The 24,670-nt window shown below is 46.7% G+C and overlaps 1 protein-coding gene across 1 annotated transcript in view; it reads left to right on the forward strand.

Moving 5' to 3' along the window:
• The window catches only part of LOC102761822 (kalirin), a gene marked incomplete at its 3' end in the record, with an annotated part of 239,793 nt that overhangs the window by 123,642 nt on the left and 91,481 nt on the right, over window positions 1-24,670 (forward strand). Inside the window, exon 3 of the mRNA XM_006772901.2 lies at window positions 5,268-5,382. Coding sequence (XP_006772964.1) covers window positions 5,268-5,382 — 115 coding nt within the window. The remainder of the gene's footprint in view (window positions 1-5,267; window positions 5,383-24,670) is intronic.

The following is a 24,670-nucleotide window of genomic DNA, read 5'->3' on the forward strand; positions in this document are numbered from 1 at the left end:
CTGTCCCACTGTGCAGGGATTCCCTGCACAGGCAGTGCTGGCCTGGCTGGCGGGTCGCTGCCAGAAGGGAGGGAAGGGGGGCGTGGTAACCAAGCAGCAGGTGTCTCCCATCTGACCAGAGGGAAGAAGCAAGTCCAGTGATTCAGAGTGTCGGGGTGGGAGGTGAGGACAAAGTATGAGATGCGAGTATGGAAGCCTTTGCAAGCTACTACGTGCATTCCATATTAGTACTACTATTACTACTGCTAGGATTTCATTATTGTTGTTGCTGTTAGAGGAGCGTTACCAGGAAGCTGCCTGTCCCATCAGTGTTAGGTGCTTGTCTGTCTGTTGGGTAGTGAGCCCCTGTCCCTGAAGCTGTTGAGTGAAACACAGGCTGATCCCTTGGCAGAATCACTGTCAGCGATTTTAGTCAGAATGGAGACGGGGGTAAGGCAACTTCCAAAGCCTTTGCAAACTTGCATCTGAGTGCTTGCTGAGCACGAGGGAAGATCTTGAGTAGAAGTCCTAGAGGCCACTGGGCAGTACTTGCCTCTAATTTCTGCTGCTGCCCATCATCTGGCCTCCCAGGACATGGCCCACAACCCTCTGGGGAACCCCCCGCCTGGACCTTTTCCTCTTTTTTATGGCCTGAGCCTCTTCAACCTGATGTCCTCCTTGTCCCCTGGGTATCCTCCTAGTCCTCCCATTCTCTCATGCCTGGTGCTTCCTCTACCTGGAGTGCCTTCCCCATACCTTCTTCTAGTCTGAGCCTCTCTTCTCCTTTCCAAGTCAGTTCCCACTTTGCCTCCTCCAGGAGGCCTTCCTGGCTTTAATGCATAGTCTTTGAGCCCCATTTTTTTACACATCAGTTCTGGGTATATGAATGTGGACATGGTACACTTTGACATGCAACTCTTGCTTGATTTTTCATGGTTTATTTTTCTCCCAGAGGTTCACCTGGACCTCTGGGGCAGGGCCCAGCCAGCCCTAGAGAAGAGCTGCCCAAGTATAGGGAGTTGTCCTAAAGGAGCACCCATAAGCAAGGTGCCAGGAAGGCAGCTAGTCAGGCGTGAGGCAGGTAGATGCTTCCCAGAGCAGGACCAAGGCTCTGTACAGCTCACGCCCATGTGCCCATGTCGGTAAAGCACCTGGGGTAAGTCTTATGCCCCTGGGCTGAGGGACCATTGTCCTTCTGTGCCTGGGAAGGATGCTGGGAGCCCCAGGGAGATGACTGCCTGCATCTAAAAAACAAAAACAAATAAGAAAGCTCCTTGTATCCTGAGCTTTTAGAAGACAAAACACAAAATAAGACAAATGAAAGAAACCCAGAATTAGATAACGCAGGGCAACAGTTGTATTTCTTTCTGAGAAGAAAGGACTGCAGGCAGGTGGTGAGCAGAGAAACAAAACTGTTGATTGTGCCCGCCTTCCCATGCTGTGCCCCTGGCAGGGCCCGGGTATAGGAACGCAGTGCTGCCATGGGAACACACATTTAGAATAATCCAGTGCAGCCCAGCAGCTTCTGCACGTGGGCGTGTGCACGTGTGTGACGGGCTCTGGGACTGCCTCATGGAGCCTTTTTGTCCCAGCCAGGCCCCATCCCGCTCCGTCATTCACAGCCTCCCCGTTGGCCCTCTCTCTGGCTTCCTTTGTGTGTTCTGCCTCCCACTCACCGTACCTACTATCCCTTTTATCCAGCCTCCTTGTGCAGGGTCCGTTACACCCCTGTTATCTTCCTGTGCGCTCACACTCTCCTCTTGGCCACCTCCTGATGTCCCTCTCTGCCATGGTTCCCAGGGAACCCGTGCTGCTGTGGCTCAGTCTTTTGTGCTCTAGGGCTATGTCTCTCAAAATGTGTTCCATGGAACAACAGTGATCCTCAAAAGAGAAAACGGGGTTCCACACTCGGATAAGTTTGGGAAATACTGCATAATGCAGCCCCCCTCTTAGAAACCTGCCGTACTTATTAAAGCACACGTCCATGGAGCACATGAGGACATTTCCCACACTGCAGAACAACCTCCTCCCCTTACAATTATTACGATGTCCATGAGCATCTTGCGGAATTAAAGTTATTGGACCAAACTTTAGTATGATTCTTTAGATGTGCTTTTCTTGTCTCCCCCCAAAACTACCCTGATCTGCTTGCTCTGAGTGGAGTCTGATCCTGCCACCCCCCCCCCCCACCCCCCCGCCTCTGAGAACATAAGCACCATTCCCCTCCACCTGGGTCAGGGAAGCCTTAACTCTCCCTGCTCCTGCCCCGCCTCCTCTGCAGTCCTGACTGGCCCGGCCTCAGTGGAGGGGGGTCAGTGCCGTCTCTAGAACATCAGAGAAACCCTTCCCTCTTTATTCTCTACATTCCTATCCTGCAGCTTCTATCGTCAAAGCCTTGCACAAGTAGATAGACAGCAGGTACTTGATAGGCAAGGGAATGGTGCTTTGGAAGTTCCTGCCACCATCTCCATCACCTTTTTGAAACGTGGCCACTTTTGCCTGCCACCCTCTAGGGCCCACTGCCCTAATGCACAGTGACTTCAGAAGGGGTTCTCATTTTTCATCTCTGCCTTCCCTGTCGGTAACTTTAGCACCCATGTCAGTTATCGATCAAATTCTATAGCTTTGTGGTTGCTTAGCTTCCTTGGCAGCAAAGCCCTCCACCTCCCTACCATGGCCATGCACATCCAAGACCTTGACCCTTCACGTATCTGCCTGTGGCCTTCAGCTCTTACCTTTGACCCTTTCTGACAATCCCCTGTCAGTTGGGAGAATATGGATAGCAGATGAACAAAGCATGCCGTTCCCGCTTCCCTGGGAGCTCATAATCCAGCAGGATGTTTTCTACCCTCAGTGGTCCCTGCTCCACTCACTTCCAGGCATTGGCTCCACTCTGCCTTGGCTCATGTTAGAGCCTGGCATGGGCACCATGGCCAGACCTTTCAGCAGAGCCCTCACTACGCCTCTATACCCTGCCACCTTCCCTTAAGCCTATATCACACCCAGTCTTCCTTCTCTGGGACACTTGCCAACAGTGGCCCATTCCACCTCTCTCCCCACACCTCAAGCCTCCCTGACCCTTGGCAGGTGATCTTATCTCCCATTTCACTTAAAGAACTGTGTTCCCCATGCAGGCTAAACCCCTCCCTCCCTATACTTTCCTGTTTCCTCCTCCCTCTTTGCATTCTATTCACCTGCTGCAGGAACCCCAGCCCCCCTGGTACCTGCTCTGAGTGAGACCTTGCTCCATCCCTTACCCCACTCTTGCCAGCATAGTGATTCTCTTCCTCTGGGCTTATTCCTCCTCTTCTTCCTATAATCTTGGAAGGTCCTCTTCTTTCTGAAAAATATCTGGCTTGATCCTGCTGCCCCCTCCTGACTCCTTATCTACGCTTCCTGAAGGAAGGGGATTGCACTGCCTCAGGCTTTCTCCCCTCACTCCCCTCCCCTGCCATCTGGACCCTTTCCCAGCCATGATTTTGTGAAACTTCTGTCTCTAAGGACAGAACTGGCTCTGGCTCGGGGAGGACACTGCCAACAGCCCTCCAAACTGCTTAGTTAGCCTTTGCCAACCAGACCAGCCTTGGCTCCCTTGTTCCCATGGCTCTTCTCTTAAGCTGTCCATGGCAGTCAGGAAGGAAGGCAACAGTTGCCGTTAAAAGCACCACCTGAGTGAAAGCCCGTTGAGTGAGGTCGAAGCTGGAGGGGAAGGTGGAGCGTGTGGGGACCTCCTGGCTCTCAGGAAACCTTCCATTCAGTCCTTCTGCTTCCTTTTCTTTACCTGGAAGGCAGCCGGGAGCTGGGGACTCTTCCAAGGCAGATGAGCTGAGGGTGGTTATTTGTACAAAGAACCAGGGTGTGCGATGTGGCAGGTCTGGAGCTGGGGGCCTGGATTCAGCTCTGGTATCTCTACACAGGTCTGCCCTGGTGTGGGGCAGGGGGAGGGGGCCGTGCTGAGACAGTGTTTCATCAGAGCACGTTTCTCAGTGGCCCTGATCTTATGTGATCCTTTTCTCCTTGCAGCCTCCTTATCTCCTCTGTTCTGGAATGGGTTGGGGTTTGTTTGTCGAGCCTCCCCTCTGCCTGTGTGACTTCGGGACCCCACAGTCACAGGGAAACATTCATGCACTCACACTTGGGCTCTACCTTTGCTTGCAAGAGATCCTTTTTCCAAGGGTCAAGCTTTCAGCTTCTTTCCCTGGGATCAGGGGGAAGGGCATGGGCATGCCCACCTCCCCTCCTTCTTACATTAGGTTCCCTGTGGGCCCAGCTCTGGAGGGTGTGAGAGGCTGCCTGACAAGCATGTGGGTGGGGGTCTGTGATCAGGGTGCAGAGGTTTTCTTTGTGTGATAGTCGGTACCTGTGAAGTCATGGTTGCTGCACCTTAGCTTTGTCCTCATCTAGCTCTCCTGAGAAACTTGGCCCTGCTTCCTAATCATACCACCCCTTAATGAATTTAAAATTTTTAAATAAACTTTAAAATCATAGAGGAAATAGTGAGTAGGAAGCTTGGAAAAGAGAGGAAAGAAAAGGCAATCATGTCAAATCCCAGCCTTCTAATAACAGCAATGCTCATCATTTCAGTGTACTCCTTCCAGCTTTCTAAAAAACGTGATATTTAGAAAGCATTTGTAATCGTAGTGTGTGCAGTGCATATGTAGCAATTAAGACCTTGAGGATCCTTGTTTCTCTAAAGATTCATGTGCTTCTCCCGCAGGAGGGACAGGTGGCACCTCAGGCAGGCAGGCGGGGCGGATCCTGGACTGTGTAGAAAACAATGTCTTTGCTATGAATCTACATCCTCCCAGCAGTGATGCCCGCTGGATGCTTCAGGGGCTCTCGCCACGGCAGTCACTTAATCCTGGCACTCCCACCTCACAGAGCCCTGTGAGGAGAAGTACATTGGAGCTTAAATTTCCGAAGACTGGCAAGGGTTTGCTTTCTCAATAAGAAGAGTTACACCGCCTTCACTATTATTTCGCATTTGTAGAGAGCTTTATTTCTCGAAGTGCTTTCCCACATGCCCTCATCCGTCCTTACAGCAGCCCTGTAACGTGGTCATTTTTATTTTCATCTGCATTTTGCAGGTGAGGCATCAGAGGAGTCAAAAGACTCGCCCAAGGTCACACGTGTTACCGCAGCCAAATCCCACGCCCCTGTCCGAGGCGACCAGGGTTCTGTGGGCACCGTGCTCCTGCCCGTTTCATCCAGCATGCAGCTGGAACTCTTCCCTCTGCAGCACGCTCTCTGGCTGGTTTTCTCATACTCACCCCTCTCCTTCCCTGCAGGGGGCCGGGATAAACGAGGCGGACCCATCCTGACCTTCCCTGCCCGCAGCAATCATGACAGAATAAGACAGGAAGACCTTCGGAAACTCGTGACCTATTTGGCCAGCGTGCCAAGGTAAGGTGAAGGGGCATGCCCTGCAGGGGACGGTGGAGGGCATCTGGGCTGATGCAGGGGAGTTGGAATGAGCCTCCACCCCTGGCAGAGGCCAGGGGTGTTTCTGTCCTCGTAGTGGATTCTAATTATTCTTGGAACATCATCAGCCATTGTCCGTCTCCTTCCCGTCAGTCCCATTGTTACTTCTGGGATTCCTGTGAGTGGAGTGGGAGCTGGAAGAGAGATCTGCAGGCAGAGGCGAAGGTCCCGGCTCAGAGGACCAGGACTGGAACAGGGGAGCGTGGCCTGGGGAGGGGGGCTGGGGGCTCTGCTGTTTACTTTGGGGAAATGGGAACTCTGACTGATTACACTCTGGCTTGTGTATTGGATTGTTTTTAAAACCTGTGGCTTGTGAATATGTTTTTGGCTTTTGGAGTTTGGGTCAAATAACTCCACTTGTATCACTCAAGAGGCAGCCTTCAGCTCAATCTAGGAGTCATACGTTTTCAAGGGAGGTAATAGCGCCACCAAGGGGGATTGGTGCTGGGGGCAGCAAAAAGCTTGCTCCTTTATGCATTAAGCACAGCTCTACATACAGCATGTAAACAGATATATTGTATATTTGAATTATTAATATTTCATTGGGTGGATGATTAAGGAAAAAAGTATAGACAGTTTTATTGGGGGGCAAGGACAATGATAATAAAATAAACAGATTGAGAAACCCTGGTTTCTGAGTGTTTCTAGGTGGTGCTGGCCGTAGAGGTTGGTGGAGGGACACATGCCAAGAGCATGGTATATGTATATATGTGTAGTGGTCCATGTCTTTTAAGGAGGGAGAGGAGAAGTCACTGCCTAATGAGAGAACCATAGAATGTGAGAGCCAGAAGAGCCCCGGGAGTAATGCAGGTGAATGTGTGCTGTGGTCTGCTTAGGAAGCAGGGTTCAGATGGGAGAAAGTTGCGTATGGGTGTCAGTGGCAGAGCTGGGCCCAGGACTAGGTCCTCCTGACTGGTGCCCCAGGGCTCTCTGCACCCTCACAGAGATGAGAACTCTGTTCTCTGTCTCCTAGTGGGGCTGGAGCCTGGCCAGTGTTTGTGTGGCAAATAAGAATTAGTGCCCATGGCTTTCAGAATCTTCATCTTGTGTCTGCATTTTATAGGAGAATTAGTCAGTTACAGAGAGGAGCTATATACTTAGCACTGCCTTTGCTGGACAGCTCTGGCTACTTCTTGAACATGCTGATTAAGTTCTTGAAGCAGGTGTCAGGCGAGGCAAGCACTACATTTGAAAGAGCCACAGGGGAGGCAGATGTAAAGGGACTGGTGGATGGTGATGGGCAGGTGGTAAAGGGGATTTTAAGAGCAGTCATCAAATGCTTGGAAGGATGTTGAATAGAATGAGGAACCCTGAAGAGCTCCAAGAAGAAGGCAGTGAACAAATAGACATCGAATAGTGTCTACTTTTTTCCTTTGTGATAGGAAAAAAGAGTCACTGGAGACTAGAAAAATGACGAAAGGCCTTATGTTCCAACAAAAAGAATTTGGATAATAGTCAAAGAAAAACTTCTAAACTTTGTATGTAAGACTTTGAGCTGAAGAACAGAATATGAGACTTCTTTTGTACAGGTCTTTATTCAGAAGTATTCCCATCTGTCTTGGGTAGGGAGATAGGCTAAATAACCCGTGATTGATCTAGGTAATTTAGCCATCTAGGGGCTAAGCAGTCTTAAAAGCACCTTTCCCTGGTACAGGAACAGGCATAAAACCAGGTATTTTCTAAATCAATTTACAGGAAAAGTTTTCATGGGGACCCATAATGGACTCTCAGTTCTTTTAGAGCCAGAAGAAATTGGGATCCCTGGGGACATGAAGGTTTCATTTTTTTCCTTTTTGGTATGTTTATCACATCTCTGCAGCTAATGTATGCTCATCTTTTCTGTAGAATAGAAAGTGAGGGACTTGGAAGAACACTTTTATTCAGTCTGACTTGTTAAGTAGAGATGGGATATAATAGATTGGAAGCAATTAAAAAGGCAAAGACTTCCGCTGGGTGAAGGGGAATGAAACCCAAGAGGGGCTGAGAGGAAGGTCATGAAAAAGGAGAAACAGCACATTACCACAGAAGGAATATGCTAGATGCAGGCTCTTTGCTTCCCAGAGCGTGGTCGCAAGCACGGCACCCTGGGCTCCTGAGAACAGAGAAAGTTCTCCTAGGTTCTGGCAGGTGGGATGCAGGAGTCCTGTTGCCGCTTTCGGTGGGAAGAACTGTTCTGGGATGCTTGCTGCCTCTCTCCTGGGGGCTTGTGCTCACCTGGAGTGTGAGTACCTGGCAGGCTGCAGAGTTTACCAACTGGTCATGCCCACCCTGCCACTTCCTCACTCTGCTGGCTCCAATTCACACATGAGGACTGTTGGAAACAAATCCTAGAACAGAACTGTTCCGGAGACAGTGAGGCTGGGGAGGGAAACTGAAGAACGGAGCATGTCAGGTAGTGTTTGCCACCCTCCTCCTCAGCCATGGCTTTGGGAAAGAAGGGGAGCTGTGAAAATGAAAAGCTAGATTAGGTGGATGATGCTGATGGAAGAAATGCTCTATTCTGGGCCACGGACCAGGAGACTGAAAGAACAGGCTCCTGTGATAGTGGAGGGTGCCCTACAGACTGGTGTGATCATTTGTAGGCAACGTTTGACATGCATTTATTCATTCTTTATTTAGAGTCTTTATATGCCAGGCAGCTTGAGGATTCATGGTGAGAAGGAAGAGATATTTGAGAAAGTTAGGGAAAACCTGGGAATTTCCCTACCCAGTACAGACCAGTCACCATAAAGGGCAGTGTAATATATGAGTTGGTAGCATCAGAGATGAACAGGCCAGCAGAAGACAAGCAAATAAGGACTAGGAAGTAGGGATAGAGGATCCTGGAATCTAAGGGACCATTTATCTTTATTACTATTACTACTGCTACTACTACTACTACTACTACTGGAGGCCTGGTGCACAAATTCATGCACTGGTGGGATTCAGCCAGCCTGCCCGATGGCAGCCATCGGGGGTGGGCCAGCTGGGGTGAGAGTCCATGGGCAGTTTGCTGGCAGCCCCACCCCAATAGGGGCCCCAGTGCCCGCTGGTGGGTGGGGCCCAGCGGGGCAAGGGACCACAGGCGTTCTGGTCGTTTTGCCGTTCTGTCTATTTGTATATTGCCCTTTTATTATATAGGATTATTATTTTATCCATAACCATTTATCCCCTCTATGCCCTCTTCCACCACCACCCACCCCACCCCCCTGCAATCACAACACTGTTGTCCATGTCTATGAGTTATCTATTTTTTTCGTTTTGCTCAATCCCTCTATCCCCCAATACCCCTATCCCCACAAGAGCTATCTGCCTGCTCTCTATCTGTGAGTCTGTCTCTATTTTGTTTGGTAGTTCAGTTTGGAACCATTTATCTTGATGGTCAATTTTGGGCACCATTCTAGAATAGATGATTAAACAGATGGTGGTGATAATTTAGAAATGAATGGGAAGAAACAGTCGCACTGTGCTCTGTGAAAGCCAGGCCATGCCAGGACCGCTGCATCCAACTCTGCAGCACTGGACTCTGCCAGCCCTATTTTATGAACTGTGATCAGTTAGAGAGTATTGTCAAGGGAACAGCACATTGAGAGATTGCAAACTGCGTCTCTGCAGTTGAAGGATTGAAGGACGTTTTCTGGAAGGAGTGCAAAAATGGAAGAAAAGTGATTCCCGATTTCAGGTAGCAGGAGAGCTGCCACTGGGATCAGGGAGTAGGCACAGTGTCTGCAGCCTGAATGGGTAGAAGTTAGAGATCAGGACTGAAGGGAAGGAAGAACCTGACCATGTGGGAGCTGTCCAGCAACCTTGCCGCTGCCTCTGGAGAAAGTGAGCTTCCTGCCACCAGAGACTGGACGACCTTCTGTGAGGGATGCTGCAGAAGGAGTTCCTCCATGGGGCTGGAGGCTGGGTTCCCAGGAAGCTTTCCTGCCCTGAACTGTGTGTTTCTATAATACTGAGAAACAACAACAAAAAAACCATAAAATCTAGGACCTCAAAAGAGAATTTTACTACCCCGCCAACATACACTCCCTTTCTCAGGCTCCCTAAATAAGTAAGGCCTAGAATTTCACTTCAGATCTTGTCTGCATCTTAGATACTAAGAGAACTGCTTTCTAGTCTCCTTGGGCTCCAGGTGGGAATTTTGGGACATCACCTGGGTCCATCCCAGATCATCCTGGCTGTGACAGTTTGGAACAGTCCTAGTTACTCTTTTGGGATCCATCATAGCCGGAGATGAGTTCTTTCCAACTTCCCTTTCTTATTCCTAATAAGTTTGAGCATATACCTTCTGGGTCTTCTCCAAATTTTCTCTCATTTTGTGCTGAGGAATTACAGAATATCAGGGTAGAAAGCCTTAAAAGTCTTCTTTTTTAAAAAAATTTTTTTTCTTAAAAATATATTTTTATTAATTTCAGAGAATAAGGGAGAGGGAGAGAGAGATAGAAACATCGATGATGAGAAAGAAGCATCAATTGGCTGCCTTTTGCATGCTTTCTACTGGGGATCGAACCCACAAACCAGGCATGTGCCCTGACTGGGAATCCAATAGTGACCTCCTGGTTCATAGGTCGCTCAACCACTGAGACACGCTGGCCAGGCACCTTAAAAATCTTCTAATTAAATTTCCTAACAACTCTTTTTTACTCAATTCAACAAATATTTATTGAGTGCCTATGATAAGCCAGGGCCTGGATAAGAATCATGAGTTTTCCTGTTATCTTCTCTGACTGTCATCAATCCTATGCTTATCTAGCTTTTTTGTTTTTCTGGCCTGCTATCTGCTTGCAGTTACTTGTACATGAAAGGAGTGGGGAGGAAATACTCAGATACAAGCAGCTGATGAGTGTCCCTAGAAACAGAGACAGGATAGAAAATCTAGCCCGAGAGTGAATAATTGCCCAGGCAGAGCTCACAGTGTGTGTAGGCTACCCACAATGATTATTGGAGTTGGTCATATGCTTGAGATAGGATTTTCTAAGTATCAAGTAAAGAAATCCTGGGTCATTTTATTGCGTTGAATTCCTCCTTTTCATCATCATTGTTATCCTGCTTTGTCATGATCATCTTCCTGCTGCTCCTAAGGACACCACCAGTTGTTAGTAACTTGATGTATCTGCCACTTCACTCTGTTCTTAGCAGCGTGGCTGAGATGCTAAAGTGTTCTGAAAGGAATGCAGGTGTCAGATTGGTGAGGAAAGATGACAAGAAATTAAGATAGGACGTTCTGCAATGCCAGTCAAACTAAGGTGCCAATATGCACAGCTTATTATTTGATAATGTTTGCTCTTGTTCTACTGATTTCAGTTAGAGATAGATTGGGCTTATAGCCAGCACTATCTTTGTGCAGCATCACCAGAAAAATAGAAATAAGCAGAGAGCCAGAAAGACAGTTAAAATATGAGGAGGTAAAAACTGCAAGGGTTTCCTCCCACTATATTCAGCATGAAAGAGCCCAAGCTATCCGCACTGTCATCACTGAATGTGTTTTGTTCTAAGGGCTTTCTGAGATTTGTTGTTGGCGTCCTGACCTTAAAGGAGGATGTGGGGAGCAATGATGGAAAGCCCAGAAACAGGACCAATGAGAGCATTGGCCTAAAACATACCTTATTTATTTATTATTTTTCAATCCTCACCCAAGGATATTTTTCCATTGATTTTCAGAGAGAGTGGAAAGGAGGGGCTTGGGGAGAGAGACAGGGAAGGAGAGGGAGGGAGAGAAGGAGGGGAAGAGAAACATCAATGTGAGAGAGACACATTGATTCGTTACCTTCCACATGTGGGCCAGGGATTGAACCTTCAACCCAGGTATGTGCCCTTGACCAGAATCCAACCCGCAACTCTTTGGTATAGGCCAAAGCTCTAACCACTGAACTTCTGGGCTAGGGCTAAAAATTCTTAATATCCATTTTTATTTATTTTGTTGCTTATGTATAGAGGGCTTATCATTTCTATTACAGTTCCCACATTCTACACAAATTTCTGAATAATATCCGTTACCTCCCTATTGTTGGCTATGCAGAAAACAAACCCTAAAGAGCAAATAGTGTTCTACTCTGCTGCTAAGGAACACAATCATGGTAACTACTGTTACTAGTGGTCATCTTCATCGGTGCCATACACACCCTCCCAGCTAAAGGAAAAGAGGCATCTTAGAATGGCATGACATGGGGGTTCAGGTCACAGCTCCACTTCTTCTGTCAGGGAATACATGGCTATTCAGCATGGATAATCTCAGAGAGTTTAATGAAGGGACAGTCTACAGCAAGCATGTCAAACTTGCGGCCAGCGGGCCTCATGCTTAGTTTACAGCAATGCATCAGGGAACAGGGAATTCAACAAGGTTTGGATTTCCAAGTTATCCCACATCTTGAAACAGCAGAGAGGGAGGCAGGACTACTTCTGGGTCTGAAGGAACAATAATGTGAGGAGCGGTGCCTAGAATCTGGAGAGAGAGCTGACAGCAGATGTGGCCTTTGGTGAAGAGGTACCAGCCACTCAGGTGATTCCATGATGAGGACAAGGGAAGCTGATACTCCACTTGTCCTCCTATTCTCTGACCTCTCGTTATTGTTTGTCATTGCAACTGAATGCAACTGAATCCAAGTGACAGGGTGCCTGTGAGTTAGCCTCCCAGAGCATCACAGAGGGGAGAAGATGGAGAATGGATTTGGAGGGGCATATGGAAGGTCTCTGGCACAGAGTGAGACCTTAGGCATATTACTCAGCACTTCTTAGTCCAGCATTCGGACTTTAATTTAGAAAAAGAATGTGCATCTCACAAGTGTGTTGTTAAGAAATTATTTTGCAATCTCTCTGTAGCACCCAGGCACTCAGTACTTGTCAGACTGCCTCTGAAGGAGCTTAATAATAATAATAATAATAATAAGTATACACACACATATATATAGTAATGTTGCTGTATATGAAGAAACAGATGTATATGTAAGTTATGAAATATGACACTAAAATGAACACCTGAGACCCCCACCCTCCAACTTCGTGAGCAGAATATCCCCACTGCTCTTGAAGCTATCTGGGACTTCTCCCCACCTTGACCCTCTTTCCATCCCCCAAAATATCCACTATTCTGAGTTTTGTGTCTACCCTTATTTTATTTTTTGGTATAGTTTATCACATGTTTTCATAAAAATATATTGTTTAGTTTTGCTTGTTTTTGAGCTTTATAAAAATGGTATCATGTCATGTAGTTTTTAGTGAGCCACTTTTTAAAATTATTATAACATGCAACAACATGGATGAATCTTTACACATAATTTTGAATGGGAAAAAACGCACTTAATGTTTCCTACTTCTGGAACTGATCTACAAGCCATGATTATTATCTTTAATTGACCTCAATGAGCTTTGACAAGTATTTTACATGCATTAACTTAATTCTCACAGCCCTTTGAGGTGGGTATTATTCCATTTTACATATGAGGAAACTAGGCTCGGGGAGGTTAGGTAACTTATCTATGCACACACAGCCAGTAATTTGGAGCCAGGTGTTCTAGTACCAGAACCTGAGCTTTTATGTGATGAGGAGATCAGAGTGAAGGAGGCAATAGTAATGGAGTGCAGGGGATAGAATTGGGGAGAGTAGGAAGGTAGATTCTGATGGATGGGCTAAGGATTGGATTGGAACAGGACAACGAAAGAGGGTGGTAAAGAGATGAGGGGTCAGACACATGTAATGATGGTGGGCTACCTGTGCATCAGACCTTCTTTCTCTAAGGTTCTCTCAGCACTCTAAGTGGGAAGGTTGATGCAGGTGGGAAGTGCAGGTGGCGATTGTCTCACACCTGGGTTTCCGCTGGCCAAGGCAGTGATGGTGAGTGTGGATGTGCAGGACAATGGAGGAGGTGCGGGAAACCCTAGACTTCCTCCCCCAGGTGTTTGTGTTCAGCTTTATACAAGTAAACACTGCTCATTTATGTTCATCTGCAGCTGATAGTCAAGTATGCTTTACTGACCAGATTACATCAAGAGATGTTGTGAAAAAGCAAAAGCACCGAAGACCATGGAAACTATTTAAAGAGATGAGTAAAGGACCGTCAGTAGCAGGGGCCCTGAATTCAAAGCCTGTATTGGAGGTACTAGTGGGGTCTCCACTGTATACCAGGGATGGCCATCCTGTTCAGTTTCCTTCAGTCTGGATATTTCTTTCACTCAGTCGCCTGCCTGGTTCTACCTCCTGCACAGCTCTGGCGTCAGAAGCATAATTCTGGCATTAGTTAGCCGCCAGCTGACCCCCATTTGGAAGTTGGTCCGCTGCCCTGACCATGCCACTGCTGGACCAGACAGGGCTGTGCCAGCACAGTCTGGATGGGGCTGAGGGTTGAGGGGCTCATGGAAATCCTATGAAACCAACTGTGTGGGGGTTGAAGGGGAGCCAGCTGCGATGTTTCAAATGCAGAGATAAGCATTTGTGATTCCCTGGAGAACAATAACCTAGACAATGAAAGGTGGAAACCATGTGGTCATGAAGTAACAATGAAAAGCAGCCTGGTAATTCCAGGAACCAGTAAATGATTTAGGTGATAAATCAAGGGCCCAGCATTGGACATACGCATTCCTGATGGAGAGGGGTTATTGTTTTCCTTCACACATGTCTTCAATGTGACCCTTAGGAGGGAGTGGAACTGTGGACGAGTAGAGGAGGAATTTGAGGAAAACTAAGGACCCTTGGAAATTATGTAGGGGATTGCACCCTAGAAAGAATGAACCCCAGAATCCCCTGTAGGAGGAAAGCTGTGCTTGCTTGCTGACAAATTTGCTCACTTGTAAAAGACATGAATCTATTCTCAAACACAGTGGTAGTGAGGATTACATGAGAAACATATCCAGTTCAGGACTTGGCACACAGAAGGGGCCGGTGGCAAATGGCAGTTTCTTTCCCTTGCCTTGTCTGTCACTTGTCTCATTGTCCTTAGCACTGCTTTGTCAAACTCAGGGTTAGGGTGATGGTTCAGGTTAGGATTAGCGTCTGTAGGAATAATAGTAATTGCAGCAAGATCAGTAACACCTAGTAGGCTTGTAATAAATAATGAATGAATGAATATATATATATATATATACCTAGTGATGTGATAAAATCTTTATTTCTTTTAGTAACTAGAAAAGTATTTCTTTATTATAGAAAACTAGAGGCCCAGTGCATGACATTTGTGCACGGGAGGGGGGATGTCCCTCAGCCCAGCCTGCGTCCTCTTGCAATCAGGGACACCTTGGGTAGGGTCCCTAGGCCTGGCTGGCCATCAGTGCTCGTTGGGGTTTTCCTTCCCCCGGATGCCGGAAGCTGGCCCCGCCACTGCTTGCCATCTGTGGGGCACTGTCCCCCCTCCCCTGCCACTGGTCATCTCCCTCTACTGGGTGACAGGCGTGGGGTGCGATCGCTTGGCTGGCCTGGGCCTCCCTCTGCGGGGTGATCACGGAGTGCCCCCTGCCCCCCCACATCAATCACCCCGGTGGCCTAGGCCTCCCTCTGTGGGGCGATCTTGGGGTGATGGTGGGATCCCCCCGACCAATCGCATTGCACCCACCTTGGCTGGCCTGGCGCCAGCACGTGTCATAGTGTGGTCATCAGGAAGGTCGTCAGGACAGTCGTTCTGCTGTTCGGTCATTTGGTCTATTTGCATTTTATGCTTTTATTATTATAGATAAGTGCAGAAGAATATTAAGAATTTTAAAAATGCTTGTAACTAGAATCTAGAGATATAGTTAAATATGTTGACATATTTCCTTCATCTCTTTAGAGCTTTTCACTTTCCCCCCTCTCTGATTATTTTATTGAAAACTTTTCTAAAAAGATAAGAAATTATTCTTACCAGCAATTAATTCTTGTTCAGATAAATTAATCATGACCACCCATGACAAGCCCAGTACATTGCTTTACGAGGAACTAACCCTGTTTATTCAAAGACAGTCTAACACCTGGGATTCTGATTTGTTTTTCATTGTAAAATTTAAAAGTGTATATTTATCCTTTTCTGATACAATACATAGTATATTTACATTGTGGAAAGTTTGTTAAATTATACACCCATAAAGTTTAATCACATGTATACACATATAATTGCTTTCATTATTGAACATTTATTATATATTCTTTATTTATGTTTTTTTAATTGTTGACTCTATTACAGATGTCTCCCTTTTCCCCCCAACCTTTGCCTCCCTCCACCCTGCCCCCACCCCCTCTAGGGCTTCACCACATTATTGTCTGTGTCTATGGGCTGCATATATGCATATATATTCTTTGGTTGGTCTCTTCGCATCCTTCCCACTCTCCTCCCTTCTGAGATCTGTCGGTCTATTCCATGTATGCATGCCTCTGGTCCTGTTTTGTTTGTCAGTTTATTTTGTTCTTTAGATTCCACATATAAGTGAGATCATGTGATATTTGTCTTTCTTTTCTGACTTGGTTATTTCCCTTAGCATAATACTATCTATTATTTTAAAAAATTATTAAAAACAGTTCTATGAGGCAGGTATTGCTATGAGCCCCATTTTTCAGAACAGAAAAGCAAGGTTCAGGGAGAATACTAATTGTCCCAAAGCAAGTCAAGTAGAAAGTGGTGAAGCCAGGATTTGATCCGACGTTCTCTAACACCAAATCTCATTTGTGGAGTCACTGCCATGTCAGTGATGTAGAGGCACCTTTGTTGATACTCTAGTGCAGTGGTTCTCAACCTTCCTAATGCCGTGACCCTTTAATACAGTTCCTCATTTGTGGTGACCCCCAACCATAAAATTATTTTCGTTGCTACTTTATAACTGTAATTTTGCTACTGTTATGAATCGTAATGTAAATATTTGATATGCAGGATGTATTGTCATTGTTACAAATTGAACATAATTAAAGCATAGTGATTAATCACAAAAAATATGTAATTATATATTCAATATGTGTTTTTTCCAATGGTCTTAGGTGACCCCTGTGAAAGGGTCGTTCGACCCCCAAAGGGGTCGTGACCCATAGGTTGAGAACCGCTGCTCTAGTGTCTTCGTTATCCTTGATTTTTTAAAAAAATACTTAATTAAAATAAAATTTTATTTTGTATTCTGCCTTTTTCCTGGCATAAGAAGCATTTCTTTTGCAAGCCAGTGAAAGATTTTTACATCTCTTTAATTGCTACCTAATTGTTACTCAACCATTCTCCTATTTATGAGCTTTTAGGGTCTTACCAACTTCTTATATTATAAGTAACATCATAAGGGGCATCTTTAAGCATGAATATTTGTGTGGACTGAGTTTTGAAAATCATGTTGTGGTTTTGAGTTCTTTTTTCCTTTTTTGATAGGTTAGGGAGGTGAACATATTTTTCAGGTCAAGGTGTCTTTGAATTAAACCATATCTTTATCCTGAACCAATTTCTCAAAGCTGGACTCTTAAAGACATTTGACTCACCCTCTTTTCTATGCCTATGTGTGTTTTCATTTAATTTTTAACACCCAAATGATATTTTTAAAACATCTGAAATGTGGGCAATCTCATATCATCTATACGTGCAGAAACATATGAGCAGGTCGTCCTAGAAAGCAGAAAGTCTAAACATATTTAACGATTGGCTTTGGATGTGCTCTACAAATTAGAATAGCAATTTCACCTTGTAAATTGGTTTTAGCTAATCATGAAACGATTTTGCCTTCTCCATGTACTTGCTGGCTCCTAATGGGCAAAGGATTGGAAAGCAAAAAACAAACTCGTCTCCCATCACATAGTTCGTTAGAGTTCCTGTAGGCTTGTCTTTATCCTCTACCCGATCGGAAGTTTGGGGAAGCTGTGAATATGCATCTTGGACACTACAGTGTCCCCAGGGCCTTACAATAATATGGGGCATTTGATGGGCATTCAGGAAATTGTGTTAAAAGGAAGCAAACAAGTGTGAAAACTCACCATTGATAATCAGGCAAATAAATACTTGGAAAATGTCCCATCTCGTTTGGAATCATCATAGACCAGAAGACCTTTGAACCCATTTTCCAGGTATCCTAAGGGAGGACTTTTCAGAACCATGAGACTTCTGGGCAGTGGCTCACCCTGAGGTGGCTCATGAGGTCAGGATGACAGCCTTTGACTGACAGGCTGAAATGAGTTCAGTCACACTTTTTGGTCACGCTCTTCTGTACATGAATTCTTAGGTCCACTCTGGGAGGGTGCAGCTCAGTCTGATGCAGGGGAAGTCTTCACCTTGGAAAAACGAAAGCTGTTTATGTCTCAGGGGCCGTAAGGTGACTATGCAATGCATGCAGAACAGGTCATCGAGCCCTTCACCTGCTAGGAGGGGACACTCAGCGACCTCTTGCTACCCGGTAGCATCACTCTGCTATAATTGACATTGTTGGCCTCTCTTCACTTTTCCCACTTTGCTCTTCATCCCTTGCACTCCTGGCAGAGACAGGTTCCAGAATCCAGGCTTGACATAGAGAATATGGTGGGAAAATATTAGATGGAATAGCTGCCCTTGCAAATCTGTGTCTGGATAAATGGTTCCTTTTGTCCCCAGCTCACAAGGTGGATCCCAGGACGGAACAGGAAGGGGCTTGAGAAAATAAACTCAGCTCAGTGTTGCTGTGGACAGCACCCCCAATGCCAGGAAGTGGCAAGCTCGCTTATGAGAAACACGTCTTAGAGAAATGGGCACCGTTTTCTCTAGAGTCCATCAGGGTAAACTATAGTCCAGCGTTGATTCAGCGAAGAGCTTAGAATAAAGTGCTGGCACTAAAGCCTTGCTCTCAATACCCTGCAGTTCCAAAGTTCCAGAATCTTCTCTGTGTCAGGCAGTGCTGCCAGGTGGAGGCTTTTGAAAGGCTGGGTCGGATTCACAGAGGGGTGTTAGTCCTTATTGCTCTCAGATCATCTCTCCTTAGATCTCTTCAGAATTTGACATCACTGGCTCCTGGGTGTGTGCCTGCCCCCAGGCCTCCTGGCTCTTGCTCTGGGGGCTATTGGGCTCTGATTATCATTAATAATTAATCTATACAGCACCTTTTACAAGCCTGCAAGTGCCCCTGCAGCCAGTGCCAGTGTGGACACACACATCACCTCACTTCTGTCTCAGGTGATTAGTAGCCACCTCATGGGGATGGGAGGTGGTGGCGGACACCAGTCACATCTGTGGCTCTTTATAGCTTTTTATAAACAAACTTGAATTCTGTTGTTTATTTAATTTTGCTTCTTGTTTTATTCCACTTTGCATTATACAATAATAATATTTTCTTAACATGAAAAACTTTTTATGTGTAATAGTGTGTTTTGAATGCACCATATTTTAATTATAACCCTATCATTTGATGTCTAAGTTATTTCCAAAACTTCATTGCTATAAATAACTCTCAGTTAACATCTTTGTCTATAAACTTTTTTCTACCTTTTAGAAGGCTTCTTTGGGATAGGTTTGTGGCAATCATGGACATTATTTTAAGACTGGTGATAACACATTGCCAAATTGTTTTCCAAATTTCCAAATGTATTTTTCTGATGTGCCTTTACTAATTTCTCCAAGTTTAAGTTTATTGCTCATCGTTGCCCAGGCCCCACTGTGCAAACAGTACTATCATGATCATCAAGAAACCCTGACGAAGGGCCTTGTGTACTGCACCTAAACCTGAGCCTGGATTTGATAGAGTAATTGGTCCTCACGCCTGCCCTGTGGCGTCCGGGAGGTTAGCATTCTTTTTACTTTCCCTAACTAATTGGCCTCTTAATGGGCACCATACATTAAAGTTCAGATCTAAAATGAAATCTAGATAGACTTAATGGTTGTTGTTGTTTTTTTTCACCTGAGTTTTTAGTTTTGCCTCTGGGTGTTGATTGTCAGCTTCTGGCTTGGCCCCAAGTTACTTTAACTTCCTCTGAGCTCATCGGACTGAGGCCCTTATCTGCCTTCCACCAAGAAAGTGAGGCCTCCTTGGAGTTTGTATTCTGGGCAGCAATGTTGAAGGAGCCTCTGAAGCTTAGGTGTAGTGATTTTAATTTTTTTTTTTTTTTTTAAGATCCAGAAGTCTGAGGCTCACCAACAGCAGGCTCATTAGGAAGCTCATGTTTCTGGTTCCACTTAGATTAGGTAAACTTCAGCATGTCCAGTGAAATAAGTCCTAGCACATTCAGGTTTTTCTGGAACTCATGCTAGGGCATCAGGATGATTTAAATTTGGTCCAGACTCGTTTTGCTAGGATGTTGGAAATAAAGGAGTTCCGTGAAGAAAGATGCTGGAGAGACAGCCAAGGATGAGGGAAGAATGGCGTGTTTTTCACTTGGTGGGTTCCAGACTTGGGGCTGTTCCTCCCTTCCCCTTATATGATCATTTTCAGCATGTTTTGTATTTCTCTCTTCACCTGCCATTGGTTAAGTCTTATCAAGTGTCTTTCACTGGTGTTTGGGGTTGTGTATGTTTTTAGCATATATTGAATATTGACATTTTATGTTACGACACTAATTTTGTAGGCACACTGCCTTTATTATATACACTTCTGGCAACTTAGATATGCTGCCACCAAGTGGTGGGATACCTTAGCTTAGCTGCCCAAGAAGACATAGATGGATTTTTGTGAAGAGACTTCAAATGAAAATATTCTGCTCTTTCCTCACTCATTAGACCTTGGAATTTCCAGGTTTTATTTTTTAAAATGTTACTGAAACACTGAAACTTAAGTAACCCTAAGCAACAATTGTTTTTTCTAAACCACAAAGTGGGTTTCCTATCATTTATCATCGAGAACTGTAGTAAATATCTAATAAAATAACATTTGTGAAAATAGCCTGGGTATTAACTGCCAGTTGAAACTGGGCATTTTATAGTGTTGCTATTTTTGGGAAAAACAAATGCCTAAATAATGTGGTATGTCTAAGTCAGTTCTCAACATTCTTTTTAAAAGTTAAGTTTTTTTTTTAAATTAAAAAAATATCCTTCCTGTTGGTTTGTTTGCCCTCAGTCTTGCGTAGATTGGAAGTCACAGTGCCCCAAGCACACTTATCTCTCGAAACTTCTACTTCTCCCTTGCTGTTTTCATCAGCCACAAACACCAAAGATAAAAGTCTCTGTCTTTCAAACCTTCCCTTCCAGACCCTATTTTCTTTCTCTGAACGTGGGAGATGAGGACAAAAAACATCACTTCCTCAGGCTTTTTGTTGCTGAGTGTGTAACCTTGGTGAATACACTCACTCGTTGCAGATAATCTCTGTACCAGTTTGCCACTGTAGCTTTTACTAAAAGGACACCCCTCCCCCCCTTCCTGCACCCCTACTCCCCTAATGTGTTCCACTCGATCTCATCTCGGATAAAAAAGACTTCTTAAGAATTTCCTTCTTAAAAGTCCAGCATCACCTAAGTAGCACAAAATAATTTGAATAAAATTTGGATAAAACTTCTGAATCTAGAAAATGTTCACACAGCAGTGATGGGCCCAGTGCCTTCTGAGTTCTGATTCTCCACAAGGCTCTCCTGGATGCACAGTGAATTTCGTGAGGGCCTGGATGGTGGGTCTCCTTTGCTGGGGGAGTTTGCAGAGCAGCACTTTGCAAGCTGGCTGAACTCACTTAGATTGGGAGCTCCCCCAGGAGGGAGGGCAGTGTCTCACCCCCGACCCCTTGGGGCCAAAGCCAGGCTTTTTCCAGACACAAAGTCACTGAGGCCAGACCCAGGTCTCCTTCCAGATGTCCTCTTTCCTCTGTGAGGGGCTGTGCCCACAGGGAGTGCCCAGCCCGGGGCGGGTGGACTGGCTCTGCGGCAGAGAGAAGGCAGAGCCCTGCCTGAGGACGGGCATGGAGGAGCGTGCCTGGGCACCTGGAGGGACTGCCTCACCGAGGAGGAGCATTTGTTTCTAAATTGAGCAAGTGCGACAGCCAGCCCCACATCTCCCAGAACCCAGACGACGGGAGCACATTGTCAGAGCCGTGGTGACTCAGCTGGGACAAATGTTTTCCAGATAATTTGCTGACGTAATCCCAGGGTGTCCTAATGGCCCTGCTCCGGTTCCCTCTCTCTCAGAGCCTCCCTCTCCCCACCCCCACTCATTCTAGGTCAAGAGAGCTGCCCAAACCCCTAAAACTGATGTGTTTTTCTCCCTCTCGTCTCACTGTTCTGTGCTGTCCCGAGCTGGAGTTTCATGTTCCCTTCACTAGTAATTCATGTGCCAGGCTTTGCACAGCAACTCCTCTTGGCCTGGTGCCTGGGGCAAGGTCTGGACCCTGTGCGGTGACACGCCCCACTCTGGTCCCCTGCCCACGAAGAGAATGACCTCTCATCTCTAGACCACAGGCTATTTGCCTGTACGGGACACTCAGGCTTCAGAACTCATCTGCTGAAGAGAAACTCCCTGTTTTGGATGTGGAGGAAGGCAAGAGCGACTCCTTCCCCTCCCCCAGCCCTGACCATGATGGAGCGGCCAGTTAGGATGCCTGCAAACGGGCCTGGGTTTAATTCTGGGCATACACAGGACACTTGTTTAGTTTTTACAGACACACCAACTTAGAATGGCCAAGGAGTCCTCCAGCTCTCTCACGCTGCTCCTGGACTTGTAGGCTAATGAGGAGGAACCCTCAGGGCCCTGCCTGTTTAGTCTCTCAGGTGTCCTCGTCTGGCTCTCCATGACCTCCCTTGCTGCTCTCAGGTTTGCACTAGTGCCTGAGCCATCACACAGTTTTCTCCTCCCTGTCAATCACAGGGCCCTCATCAGCACCGGGACCACCCTGCCTGGTGTCAGCGGGAAGGGAGGCTGCGGTGGCGGTGGTGGTGACGGTGGCGATGCCCGGGATGTGTGTGCCCAGAGGGTGGCTCTGTGGGTGGGTTTGCGGGGCATGTGCCTGAACATGATGTGCGGGCAAATAGCACTGGGCTTTCAAGAACGCGACTGTTCCTTAAGGGAAGGAGGAGAAGGCAAGAGAGGAAGGTGTTTGTAGGTGACTTTTGACCAAAGACTATTTCCTGGAGGAAGTGTGTGGTTTTATAAATGAGGAGTCTGCCTGCCCTGACAGGAAACAGGAGCCCAACTGGAGGGTAGGGGATCCTGTGATAGCGTGAGGAGAGGTGGGGATGGGGCAAGAGGGGAAAAAGAGTGATGATGGTGGAATGGTGGTTAGAGTGAGCAAAGGAGAGCAACCACTCTACCTCCTGGCCAGCTGCAGCACAGGCCCAGCGCCGGCCACACCACTACAGCCTCTCTCGGCTCAGTCGCCTTCTCTCTCCTCTGTCATCCGTTTTGGAAAAGCTGCTACATCTTACAGTCATGGTGACTGAGGCACTGTGGTTAGATAGGTCACAGTCTTTGGAAGGTGGGCTTGATCTTTGGTTTGCTACTCACAGATGTCTGAGCAGTGGTTATAATGACTTTTTAAATCAAAAGATGACTGATTTTCACGCAGCCTCACTGGGGAGAGAAGGAGCTATGGCGAAGGCCAGAGGAGCATGTCCCTGAGGTCTGTCTGGGGTACAAAGGCAGGCTATGTGGGGAGGTCATAGTTTGCTTCTAGTTCATTCTTTCTTTCATTCTGCTGCTTTGGTTTCCATTTCACTTCTGCTTCATGTTATGAATGTCCCTGAAGGAAGGGATGAACCACTCTCTGAGGGAGAGTGGGACATAGGGCATGAAGCTGCTGTCGGAAATGGATGTCAATCTCCATCCCATCTCCCCAGAACGCCCCCCACCCCTCACCTGCCACCTTCCCTCTCTGGCCAGCGTGCCCCAGACTTCTGGGAGCAATGGTTCTGGCCCTTCTGCAGGAGTCTCCATGCTCTTTCTTCTCTCATCTCCCAGTAGTTCCTTCCAAACCCCTTCCCCAGGCCAGTCTGCTGTAGAAAGCAGGTCTGTCCCTTTGGTGAATGGCGGTTGTGTTTCAGAGCTTGCGAGATGTAAGGTAACCTGGCTGATTAGCAGACACCCAGGGTGTATGCAGCTAACCCCACGGGCCCCTCAGAGGCAGCCAGCCTGTGGAAGGCAGCATGGTTTCTCCTTGGTTGTCACCCAGCCATTTCTGGAACTCTCTTTGGCATTCAGCCTGTGGCATTCAGCTTTTCTGTCTCAGGATGGCAACCTGTGTTCCTTCTCAGCAGACTTGATTTTCAGAAAGTGTTTTATTTAAAGGTGACGTGGAAGAAGAGTCCGTTTGCAGGTGGAGGTCCTCTGGCTTTCAGCCTCCTGTCACTGTATGGCCACACCTGGGGATTCGGGAAGTGATCTTGGAGTCTGTGCTATTTAATACTTCACCATGCCCTGACAGGGGGCAAAAAAGAGAACCAGCCACATTTCTGCCCAGGGCACATTTGCAATGGGAGCCTTTTGTTAGTTTTTGTGTGTGTTTTTAAACAGCTTCCTTTGGCTGGAATGGGGTAGCAGGCTTTAAGTAGGTGAAAAACGGACAGTCTTTCTCATTTGGCTTCCCAGGGACTCTGACTGGGGCAAGAGTTGGGTTTGCTTCTGGCAAAGTCAAGGATAGGACCTGGCAAAGGGGAGTTTCCAGACCTGGAAATGGGCCAGGAAATCTCCAGAATCGTTTCTGTAGCAGAACTTACCCATGTCTGTACATGCGAGTCATCAGAGCCCAGAACTGCTGAGCCAGCCCCAGACCAGTGAGTCAGAACCTCCTCACTGCAAAGAGGCTTGGATTAGAATAAAGCATCACCTTTGACTTTGCCCCCAGTCCTGGCTTCACAGGGAACAGGTGCAGAGGCAAAGGATGTGTTGACAACTGAGTACAGTAACACAAATTCTTTGTAATCATCTTGACCAGGGAAAGTGGACGGAGAGTGTCTTCTTGTAAAAACAAATCAACAAAAATCAACACACAAAACCCCTCTGGGTGGATGAACATGGCCTGAGGGGCCTTGATGGTCGCTGAATCACAGTGAGAGAGAGCCAGATGGTGGACAATGCTGAGGCAGAAGCAGGCCGGGCAGGGGAACCCTGCCACCTCTCTGAGTTCCTCTCCGCCTTTCAGACTTGGAGCCACCCAGGCGCCCTCCACACCTCCACACGGTGGTGAAGGACGAGTTTGAGAACTGTCTGCCTGCCAGCACTCATGCAGGACACAGCATTCCTTGGAGTGCTCATCTCTCTATAAAGCACTGCTCCCTCCCTTCTTTTTACTGCTTCTGATTATACAATTAGAAACCTTAAAGCAGGTGCTAATGTGTCTTTAACACTTTTCATTAACGCCTGCTGATTTCTGGTTAAGAAAGTGGGTATGGTGTGGTTTGGGCAATCAGCAGAGCTGCTGTTAGAATAGAAA

Source organism: Myotis davidii, unplaced genomic scaffold (assembly GCF_000327345.1).
Source record: "Myotis davidii unplaced genomic scaffold, ASM32734v1 scaffold745, whole genome shotgun sequence".
In the NCBI taxonomy this organism is placed as follows: Eukaryota; Metazoa; Chordata; class Mammalia; order Chiroptera; family Vespertilionidae; genus Myotis; species Myotis davidii.